This window comes from Alosa pseudoharengus, unplaced genomic scaffold (assembly GCF_046254945.1).
Source record: "Alosa pseudoharengus isolate Yale_2024_CS ecotype anadromous, Long Island Sound unplaced genomic scaffold, YU_APseudo_1.1 YU_APseudo_1.1_scf_16, whole genome shotgun sequence".
Classification (NCBI taxonomy): Eukaryota; Metazoa; Chordata; class Actinopteri; order Clupeiformes; family Clupeidae; genus Alosa; species Alosa pseudoharengus.
The window spans coordinates 37,886,031-37,898,030 of record NW_027468630.1 but is presented as its reverse complement, the minus strand read 5'-3'; the positions used below and the strand labels follow the sequence as shown (position 1 = coordinate 37,898,030).

Below are 12,000 nucleotides of genomic sequence, written 5' to 3'. Positions count from 1 at the left end.
ACAGTAAGAACATAGGCTAACCTAAGTCATGACGACACGAGGGCTTAAGTCTCATGTTGGCCTATGACTACGTAGCCTAGGCTACCAAGCTGCGACAGTGAAATAGCTCCAATATTAATTGTGTCGCCAATAAATATATGCTAACATGAATCTCATCAGTCACCTATAGATAAGGGTTAGGCTATAACATATGTAGGCTATAATGTAAAAATAGGGTCATATCATATAATGTTGACTTATTAAGATGGGGGAGAGAGCTGGACATATTACACTGAACTAACTGTTCATTGTTGAAAATCAATCAAAAGTTTGTAGTTGATCCGGATGTCATTGGTCGCAAGGACTGTTAATGGGTGTATCCACAATTGGGACCTTGTTACAAGTTGGTCTTTCAGCTGCTAATGCAATCAGTGGCCGTCAGAAAACATGTTAGACAACTGAGGAATGAGATGCCACACATAAAATGTACAGTCAAACAGAACCCACAAACATCAATGGGAATCAACCAAACACTGCAGGGAACCATGTTATTGTCAATCAGCACTCTGCCTCGCTAAATCAGACCCTGCTTATGTTTGTGCAGAGCAGAACAGATATTTGTAGATATGATGCAGGACCTGTTAAGAGAGATTGCCAGCTCAGTCTCCCTCATATTAGTCCCTACGGTGAACGATGTAATAGCATAGTGCTGCTGCTTCTGATGTGCAAGACAAGACAGGGTATATATTCATAATGTGACAGGCAGCATGTATTTATCATTATGTTACAACCTCTGCACAACTACTATTGATGTTAGAAAAACAAAACAATACATCTTCAAATGTTCATTGCTTATTACATGTGTTATAAAAACAAAATCCTTGTCTGCTTTCTGTGTTTTTGCATGCACCTGTCTACAGGGGTGTAAAGACATATTTGTTCACCATGCACTTAGGCTGTTCTGAGTCATTGTTTGTATGTTATAGTATTTGTTGATTTCCATTTATTGCCCATTGATATTGCATTCACATTATTGTTTATTATTGCTATTCTTCTTATTAATGTAGTGTCACCAACATTTAAAATAATATCAACTGACATTGTTATTCATAGCCATATTTATTCTGCTCTTATAAGGTAATACAGTGCACATATTTATATTTAATTTATACTACTCTAAACCACCTTCTGAAAATCAACTGTATAGTACTGTTTCACTGCACCATATTTCTTGACCTGTCTCACCACCTGCCTATACTGTAGGCTACTTACACCACCTTACTTACAACACTTTGAAGAGCCAAAAACAAAGCTCAGCACACCTGTTCTGTGCATCAGCAAAGTTGGAGGGTTAATTTATGAACCATCACTTCTAGCTGAAACATCACTTCTAGTAGGCTACATGTGACGTGTAGGCTAGAATAGAAGTCTTTATTGTCCACTACTGGGGAAATTCATCGGCAACACTTTATTTTAATGTGTCGCTGTTACAGTGTACCTACATGTACCTAATTAGGTACAGTGGTACAACCTGTGTAATAACATGTACTATCAGGTACTGTACTATCATTGTACTTGCATTATGTATTTGTGGGTACCTACATAGGCTATAGTTGTTACATTGTAATACTGAGTGCTTTTACCAAACTTTGCCAATTTGCCTACATTTTCATCAGAGGCAAAGAGCTGACCCGAGACCTGCTGGATGGGGTAAATCTGGTCATGATAGATTTGATATACAAACCATTCTTAGCTCCAGTCAAGGCCTCATTGTCTTCAGTGTACATGTAACAGCTGTGCTGCTACAACCTTGTTACTCTTTGATACAGTGGAATAAACCTATTAAGTGTACCAGTTAATTACTTACATGCACATATGACATGTATGTTGTGTCTTTGATGTCTTGGAACAGGTCTACTAATTCACATGTACTGTGTGGTGTAACAGCAGTCACGTTTCAACACATCAATTACAGGATGCATGACATCATTGACAGGATGTATATAATATGTACATGTATATGTACAAGTACTTAACTGGTACACTTTATTTGAATGGGTTCATTCCACTGTATCAAAAGAGTAATAAATAACACAGTTGATACATGTACTACAGTATGTAGGGTAATGGCAGACATGTTCCAAGACACCAATGACACAACATGTAATGTAATTGTAAGTGGGCAATTCCACGGACAATTGACTTTTTGTCACATCCATAACGCCAGTGAAATGCCTTGGCATTTGTATGATGTGAATGTTACTATTCATTTTTTGTGCATTTTTCTCATGTACATTCTTCAGCCAGAAATAGCAAATGCTCAAATTTCATGTAATCATTCACATCATACCATACCATCACATTTTACTGGCGTTATGGATGTTAGAAAAAACGTAATTTTCCATGGAATTGCCCAAGTACTTAGTACTTATGCCACTGTATCAAAGAGCAATAAGTGTGTACCAACACAGTTGATGTAGTGAATAAGTAGACCTGTTCCAAGACATCGAAGACACAACATACATGTCATATGTACATGTAAGTAATTAACTGGTACACTTAATAGGTTTATTCCACTGTATCAAAGAGTAACAAGGTTGTAGCAGCACAGCTGTTACAAGGATACAAGGATACAAGGAAGTTTATTGTCACATATAGTTACTGGAAGTAAGAAATGGGGGGGGGGGGGTGCAGTAGTAGAAGAGGGGTTTAGTAGATTAAGTGGCAAGGGCTGCATAAGAAAGGAGCACCCAAGAGCAAAAAAACATGTACACTGAAGACAATGAGGCCTTGACTGGAGCTAAGAATGGCTTGTATATCAAATCTATCATGACCAGATTTACCCCATCCAGCAGGTCTCAGGTCAGCTCTTTGCCTCTGATGAAAATGTAGGCCAATTGGCAATATTTTTGTAAAAGCACTCAGTATTACAATGTAACAACTAAGCTTATATGTAGGTACCCACAAATACATAATGCAAGTACAATGATAGTACCTGATAGTATATGTTGTTACACAGGTTATACCACCGTACCTAATTAGGTAGGTACACTGTGACACATTAAAATAAAGTGTTACCTATATATTGTGTGTGTGTGTGTGTGTGTGTGTGTGTGTGTGTGTGTGTGTGTGTGTGTGTGTGTGTGTGTGTGTGTGTGTGTGTGTGTGTGTGTGTGTGTGTGTGTGTGTGTGTGTGTGTGTGTGTGTGTGTGTGTGTGTGTGTGTGTGTGTGTGTGTGTGTGTGTGTGTGTGTGTGTGTGTGTGTGTGTGCGCACATTATATATATATATATATATATATATACAGAGATATATGTAAACACACTTGTCACGCTACATTTATATGTGTATGTATATATGTGTATGTATATATATATTTATATATATATATATATATATATATATATATATATATATATACACACACACACACAGAGAGAGGGCAATACACAAGTTTTTGCTGTATGTAAACACACTTGTCATGCTACATTTATATGTGTATGTATGTAATGTGTGTGTGTGTGTGTGTATGTGTATACATACATACATACATACATACATACATACACACACACACACACACACATATTAGGGCTGTAACGATTTACGATTCGAAACCGAAATCGCGACATTCATATCCACGATACTGTGTCGCGGTGTGAAAAGGCAGAATCGCGACACACCCTTTCTAGTGTTTCACGCAGTGCTTTGCAGCTTATGCGGCCGCAAAAGCAACCCACAACTCCCGCTTTACTTATCGGTAGCCTACGTTGTCCAAAAACAAATAAATAATAATTTCATACCTCCTTGCTTTCTTTGTAGACTATGTGTGCAACTTTACCAAACAGTATAGAAGTAAACCCCCTCTCCTTGCCCCGCTCTCTCTCATGCTCCCTCCCTCTCACTCTCCCTCCCTCTCCTGCTCCCTCCCTCTCCTGCTCAATGAACACGCGCGACTTAAATAAAACATTCACAATCGCGAAAGCAAGGACGCATAGACGACTAGCTAAATTACTATTAAATCCGCTTAGCATCATTAGCATGCTGCACATATTTGTTTAAAACTCTTGCATTGAAGTTGACTGATCATCTCAATACCAACGTTTCCCAAAAGGGCCTGTCCCAAGGAGAACAAGTAGGCTATTACCTTGAAACTTAAACACACATGGGGAAACTGAACAGTCCAATCAGTAGACTATGATAGGCTAAACTATATGCTACTTTGTTTACAATATTTCCAGGCTTCAACCAGACAGCTGAATTAAAGAGGTAGAGTTGTAATAAAAAATAGTAGCCCTAGGCTATAGGCTAATCTGCATAAAGTGTGCTGTCATAAATATCAGTCATTCAGAAAAATATTTTAATATCAGGATATAAAATAATATATATATTATATTGTAATCCTCTGGTGTTCTAAGGGAGGCTATTAAAATGTTATTTAATAAAATGTCTTATTAGAAACATCGAGATTCGTATCGAACCGTGGGTCAAAAATCGTGATACAAACCGAATCGTGAGGTTGGTGTATCGTTACAGCCCTAATATATATTTATAATATATGCACACACACACACACACACACACACACACACATTACATACATACACATAAATGTAGCGTGACAAGTGTGTGTTTACATGCAGCACTAACTTCAGTTCAGACCGACAACCTGTTCTGTATTGCTCTCTCACTACATACACACACACATACAGTATATCCATGCATACATATGTATTGCATTACTAGCCTATTCTAATTTGGTTTGTTCTATTGACATGGAATGAATGAACAGGCACACGTGACTGGAGTAGGTCTACTTCACAATTCAGATTTTCAGATGGTGCGTTATGTTGTGGCTGACAACGGCCCTAAAATCTCGAGTGTCTAAGTTTATTGTTGGTTCCTGGTTGCTGTAGTGCAATGATGTCATCTGCTGGCCGTGCCGCGCAATAGCGCCACAACATATGTAATTTCACTGGACATTACGGTAAAAATCTTGTTTTTCCTTACTAATATTTGTGTCATCCAGCAAACATATTGCTTAATTCTTTTGACATTTCGTTCCTTTATAAATTGTAATGTAATATAAAGGTACGTTTTTGAATGTCATTACTCTGACATGTGAGGGATAACGGCCACCGACGTGACCTGTTATAGGTGACTCATGGACAAGGGGAAATGCCATTAACTCGGCGTCACGCAGCGGCAATTTTCTTAATATCGATATTTCTCCACATTACTTAATCCAAATTCTGTAATTTTTGCTGGATAAATGTTGTACAAAAATGTAGTTTCGTATCAAAGTGGAAGGGTTTTTGTCATAAGTCAGCGGCGTTAGTTTGAGCACATAATTGACGTTTTGTTTACATGTGTTCAATGTAAGTCAATGGGCGCCGGCGTCCAAAGAATCTTTTGCCGGATAGCATGACGGCGGTGGCCTATTGCATGCCTAGGCAGTTTGAAAGACAATTCTCTGCCCGCCCCTTGGATTAAGCGAGGTGAATGGTTCGATTCCAGACTATACATTTCAATGATATAGGATGGCCCGCCAGGCTAACCCAACAGGAGCAACACTGTTGTATTCTCTGTAGCCTACTGCTGTAATTTAACAAAACCTGTGTTACGTGTCTTAGTTACTCAGCAATCGTTGTTGCTAAAGAACTTTTCAAAGTTTTGACGTTAACGGTGAAGAGCTGCAATCTCACGGAGCAACAAACGGTCGCTGTTAAATCCACCGAATTGCGGATCTACACGATCGCCCAGTACTTTAGACTGTGCTTCCAGTCATCTCCAGACTGCAGTCTACAAGGCCTAGCTTCTAACGTTAACGTTATCTCCAGACTGCCAGTGAATTCACCGGGTTGGTCAGTTGCTAAAGAACTTTGTTGGCATTGCATCGGTTGTGAAGACACAGCTCTGTGCGCAGTTTTCACGGATCATCATTGCCCTTGGACATTTTCAGCTGGTTTGGAAATTGGACTAATTTTAACATCTCTTTTCCCCCTTTTTAAATATATTTTCTTTTTTTTTATTTGTTTATTTGTTTTGTTGTCTGTTTTGTATGTCTTGGTGTCACGGGTACGCTGGCGACTACGGCGCTCCGTCCGGCATTTTTTTTGTATTTGTTATTTTTTAAATGTATTTGTCATGTCTTGATGTCATGGGTACGCTGGCTACTACGCCGCTCCATCCGGCATCTTTTGTCTTGTTGTTATGTGTCTTGTTTGTGGAGCGCTTTGGGTTGCACTATGTGCATGTTAAATGCGCTTTAAAAATAAATCTGACTTGACTTGACATTGTCTCATGAGGAAGCTTCTCCAACACCCATATTGCACACTGCCCTCTCCCCACATACACAGCACACTATCCCATCTCCCTTGTCATCCCCCCCCCCAACACACACACCAAGACCCCTGGCAGGGTTAGCCCCTTGAGCCGTGGATCTGCCCAAGGTTTCTTCCTTGGTAAGGGAGTTTTTCCTTGCCCCTGTTGCTCTTGTGTGCTCCTTGTTGCTCTTATGTGCTCCCCCAATCCCAATCCTCCCCCACGTTTCTTATGCAGCCATGCCACTTAATCTACCCCCCCCCCCCCCAGTTCATGTCTATAACATGCATTACTTGCTACCTGGATAATTTCAGCGAATATTCTTAAGGTGAGGTTAATGATAAGATCATTAAACTTCGCTGTGTTCGGTGGGTTGCTAACTAACGACAATACCTACTAGCCAGCCAGCTAGTTACAGCTGTTGAACAATCTCAATTAGGGGTTTGCACGGCGTGTCATCAGATCTGGACATCGCCATATTGGAGATACTCGCCTCATTAGAAAGCATTAGGCACTGAAGTAAATCCCTAACATCGTCAAGGAAAATGGTTAATTATTGCCGTGTTTTAGGTTGTACCAATAGGTCAGACTGATAAAAACATCTGGTGTAGGTATCGACTTCCAAAAGTTATTAAAAAACCAGGGAGAAGGGACAATAATGCCAGAAGTTATCAGAGGAAGGGGGGCGCTTGTGGTTGAACTTGGTACTTCGTCTTCCTCACCCAACTCCTATGGATCTGCGCTGCAATAATCCGTAATTTCTCGAAATATCGCGCCTTTTCTTGTGGTCCAAGTCCTGCCCTATATGCCTTTGCATCTTAGACGCATTTTGATGAGCTTTTCTGTTGTTTAGACACGGCTACAATCACGTAAGATATCCAAAGTGCATAATACTCCATTGTACTTCATTCACTGAGTATCGCCAATATGGCTGCGCGTGCTGGGTTACCATAGTTACCGGCCAGAACGTGACGTCAGTGCAAACCCCTAATAGAATTTAACTTAACTAAGGTTATTATAGGTAATTAAGGTATTCTGTGCAACACCCTTAAATAAACCCCTTACCTAAGGAGAAATTAAGCCTTAAGGGTCATACTTCATGGGGAAAACTTATGGTGTTTTGTGTTTACCCTCACTATGCCTCAGTGGCACCATGCGTGCGTGTGAAAAAAGTCCCGTCTGAAACACTGTCGCGCGGTGCAGCGTTCCAAACGTTGTGTAATCAAATACACCGGTATGGCGGTATATTAAAAATTCATATCATAACGAAAATATACACCGGTATACGGTGTGAACCGGTATATCGCCCAGCACTAATTGAAATCATCAAATTAATAATAGAAAAAAAGTTTAGGCTATTTCCAGCGAATGCGAGGTAGAAGTGTTTATCCGACGAAATGGCAAGAATCTTATGTCTATCATCTGTAATTAATAACAACAAAAAACAGTAGTGGCAGAGTGTAGCAGTGGCTAGCTATAGGGTCAGAGACCGTGGCAGAATTATTGGTCAGTCTGCAATTAGGTTCGCATAACTGGGTTTGATGCATTTGAACCATTACAACACAACTGCATTAATTTAAAAAAACATTAAATCAATCATGTCCAAGTAGGCTACCACGCATCGCGCACTCGAGGTGGAATAAACAAAGTTGATCCAGGCCACATCGCCACAACATTACGATTTCTGGATCATATCCCTATATTTGCACACAAGTGTGACAACAATAATGCGAATGCTTACTCGAGGAAAGTCAAAGTATCCTATGCAGTCAATCGGGAAATGGCTTATATTCGCGCTTATTAGTCAGCCTATCTATTCTATCTATATGTGTAGGCTATAGGTGTCACATTCCCTTTTAATTCGTATCCTCTAATAAGACTACAGTTGTCATTATAGATAGGTTGTTGCATAACTTAGTAGAATTTGAGCATGATGCATGTCCATTTATATAGAAACATAGGCCTACTTTCGAAGTGTTATCATTTTTAATAACCCACAATATACTGTGCAAATAAAGGCCTAGACTCGCAATCAACTAATGTTGTTGCGCTGCATTGCCTCCAAGTGTCGCCAACTGACGATACACATTGGAAATGTGCGTACGCCAGACATGAAGTTTGCGTGGAGGACCGCACATTCTCACGTTCAAGTCAGTCTTCGTACATCCGGACGTGAGCGTGAGAAGTGGCGTACGCAGCATTTTTGTGGATACGCAAGCTTTGTACATGAGGCCCCAGGTACGCCATGTTTTTGGAGGTGCAAACAAACGCTGCATTGCCATTGAGATTACATAGTAAGGAGCTGGCTCAAGGGTTATAAATGTATTGTGTCGTGTTTAGTTGTATAATGAAAGCACAGCTTTTATAGCCATCTATGCGTCTTCCCTTCTGGCTCTTTGGCTATGAATTTGGTAACTAAAGCGGACTATTTGACGTCTTTAGAACACTAAACAGGTGGAGGTGTCAAATGTTGAGTTTCTCCAGTCTAGATTTTTAATAGACGTTAATCATTCCTATGATGTATTGCTATTGTCTATCCAAAGTAAAATACCTGTTTCGAAGTTAACTAATGGTCAAATCAACCAAAACTCTGATTGTTTGCACCTCCAAGTGGTGTGTGACGTTAGCCTAGAAATCTAGACGCACCCTAGCGGCGGCAAATTAATTTGCTCAGCTTGTACGTCTAGTATCGAACCATAGGAATTTCTATTGGCTTAACACCGTGGATGACGGCCAATCACAGCGCTCTATTTCGTTAGTCTTAAGGCGGGCTTAACAGGATAACGACATCCTGCGACGGTGAACAACAAGGAAGGTGGCTATGGCAAACGAAGAGCGGTTGTTTGAATCGGCGTTGGCGTCAACTTTGGAGGAGTTGGACTTGTGCTTTTCTTTGAAAGTAGATCAACACAATGCACTTAAGTCATTCCTTTCGAAGAAGGATGTATTTGCCGTTTTGCCGACCGGATACGGATATGGTCGTAGCGCTGGCCTATTGCATGCCTAGGCAGTTTGAAAGACAATTCTCTGCCCGCCCCTTGGATTAAGCGAGGTGAATGATTCGATGCCAGACTATACATGTCAATGATATAGGATGGCCCGCCAGGCTAGTGTGACGTTGGTCTGTGACGCGAGTTTGTGTGAGTGGAACATATATTTTTTCGAGATTAAAGGCTAAAGTTGTGCCCTACACTCTAAGTAAATTGAGTAGAATAGGGGCAATTTTTTTAATTAATAGCCATCACTATGAAACTTCTCCAGTTAGTGACATAAAAAAAATGTATTCCACGCTTGAGATTGTATGTTTAAAATATGCAAATTGGGCATTCATTCATGTAGATTGATCTTATTATCAGCCTATGATCGCTAAACATTGATTTTTTTTTAATGTTGCAATCGGTTGAATCCGTTCAGCTGCGCTTGTGGTTCAGCTGTGGGCACGCAGCGGCAGGGACGGGCGATGATGAGCGCTGTTTAGCCTAATGAAGTGACCGCTTAGTTAATTCCACGCAAAGCACAGCGTTCGCTTTCTGCGCATAGAAAAACTCGGTATTAGCTCTTTCTTTGTACATCCAGCCTTTGCTAGCTCCTTCAAACTTTGCAAACTCAGATGGGTGATGTTGTTTCAGGTGCGGCCCGCGAGTGCATTTGACCGGCATAAATTCGGCATGTCAGACTTACAGGCCAGTCGCCGATCATGGCCGATGACGTGTAAATCGGCCAATTCCAGTCACCAGCCGGTGCATCTCTAATTGATGTCGATTACATGTCTATCGCAATATATATGGCTATTGTTTTATCGCCCAGCCCTATCTCTACACTTGTATGGCACTTATCTTGTCATCTTGTTTTGTAGTGAGCGCACAATAGATAGGGCGATTGTAGGGAAAGGGATATGGCTTCTCTCCATTTGAGCCCATTTCCCCTCTAGATCCATGCTTTCACTTCTTTGCTTTGACATGGATGATTTTGGGACAATTAAAAGTCCGTTTCAGTGGAGTGAGGTGATGTGAGGTGATCCTGGGTAAAGATCAGTATCGCAGGTATTTCCAGATATTACCAGGGTGCGTCAGCAATAACATACGCTATTCTCCCTGTTGTAAGTATGTGTCAAATGAGTTTGAAACTGTTATTTTAAGGTAAAAACAACATGGTGTTTAACTATAGTCATTTATAGCAAGAAAACATTTAGGGATAATCTTAAAGATGAGCCTTTTTGAGAATCCTTAGTGACAAATGGTGATTCAATAACATTTTCTATAGACTGCAATACAGGAACATGTTTTTTTCACTTAGGGTGCATCATGTTCCCCACCACCTACCAGCAAGCAGAACAAGGAATCGGCCAAAAAGCCTCCTCAGCCACTTCTAGAATATCAGCTTGCTACACCTCGTGTCTTATTGAGGCGCATCATACAAACACGTGAGAGTCATGAAAAGTAACAATAGTACAGTGATCAAGTTCTCTTTGCTTAAATACTGTATGTATGCTAATGATTTGTATGAATGTGTAAGACAGAAGCAGAAGCACCCATGGTGTTAAATCAGCCAGATGCAAAGGGTGTGAACCCTGTGATGTCACACACTCCCTGCACAGAGGAAGTGAGGCCGCTTTCCTCAGAGTCCAATCTGTATTATGACTGTCAGAGGTAAGTCAATAATGATTGATTGAGTTACCAACTATTCGGGACCTTTACAGCCCAAGAAGTCCAGTATTCTGTGATCGTAGCGGTCTAGGTGGGTTGTATGGGGCTAGGAGATCTTTAATACACTGCTCAAAAAAATTAAAGGAACACTTTGAAAACACATCAGATACATCATGCTGGATATCTATGCTGATATGGACTGGTTAATGTGTTACGAAATTAAAGGAGGGTGTTGGATGGACCAAAACATAATGTCCGAGAGGTGTTCTATTGCATTTAAGTCAGGGAAGTGTGGGGGACAGTCAATGGTATGAATTAATTTATCGTCCAGGAATTGCCTGCACAATCTTGCCACATGTGGCCATCGTTGTGCACCATGAGAAACCCAAGGCCCACTGCACCAGTACAGGGTCAGAATATTTCATCACGATACCTAAGAGCAGTGAGGATGCCGTTGTCCTGCCCACAGAGGTCTGTGCATCCCTCCAAGGGTATGCCTCCCCAGACCATCACTGAGCCACCACCAATCCGGTCATGCTGAATGATGTTGCAGGCAGCATCATGTTCTCCACGACATCTCCAGACCCTTTCATGTCTGCCACATGTGCTCAGGGTGAACCTGCTCTCATCTGTGAAAAGCACAGGGTGCTAGTGGCAGACCTGCCAATTTTGTATTCTATGGCAAATGTCAAATGAGCTCCACGGTGCAGGGCAGTGGGCACAGGTCCCTCTAGAGGCCATCGGGCCCTCAGGCCACCTTCATGAAGTCTGTTTCTGACAGTGTGGCCAGAGACATTTACACCAGTGACCTGCTGGAGGTCATTCTGTAGGGCTCTAGCAGGGCTCCTACTGTTCCTCCTTGCATAAAGGAGCAGATACTGGTCCTGCTACTAGGTTAAGGACCTTCTACCACCCTCCTCTGCTCTCCTAGAGCAACTGCCTGTCTCCTGGAATCTCTTCCATGCTCTTGAGACTACGCTGGGAGACACAGCAATCTTTCTGCCAATGGAACATATTGGTGTGCCATTCTGGAGGAGTTGGACTACCTGTGC

The 12,000-nt window shown here is 41.2% G+C and overlaps 1 protein-coding gene across 2 annotated transcripts in view; it reads left to right on the top strand.

Annotated features, from left to right (window-relative positions):
* The window catches only part of cenpt (centromere protein T), a 52,417-nt gene that overhangs the window by 3,358 nt on the left and 37,059 nt on the right, over positions 1-12,000 (top strand). For both annotated transcript variants that reach the window (XM_076288251.1, XM_076288250.1), the window contains exons 3-4: positions 10,599-10,725; positions 10,822-10,951. In XM_076288251.1, coding sequence (XP_076144366.1) covers positions 10,599-10,725; positions 10,822-10,951 — 257 coding nt within the window. The remainder of the gene's footprint in view (positions 1-10,598; positions 10,726-10,821; positions 10,952-12,000) is intronic.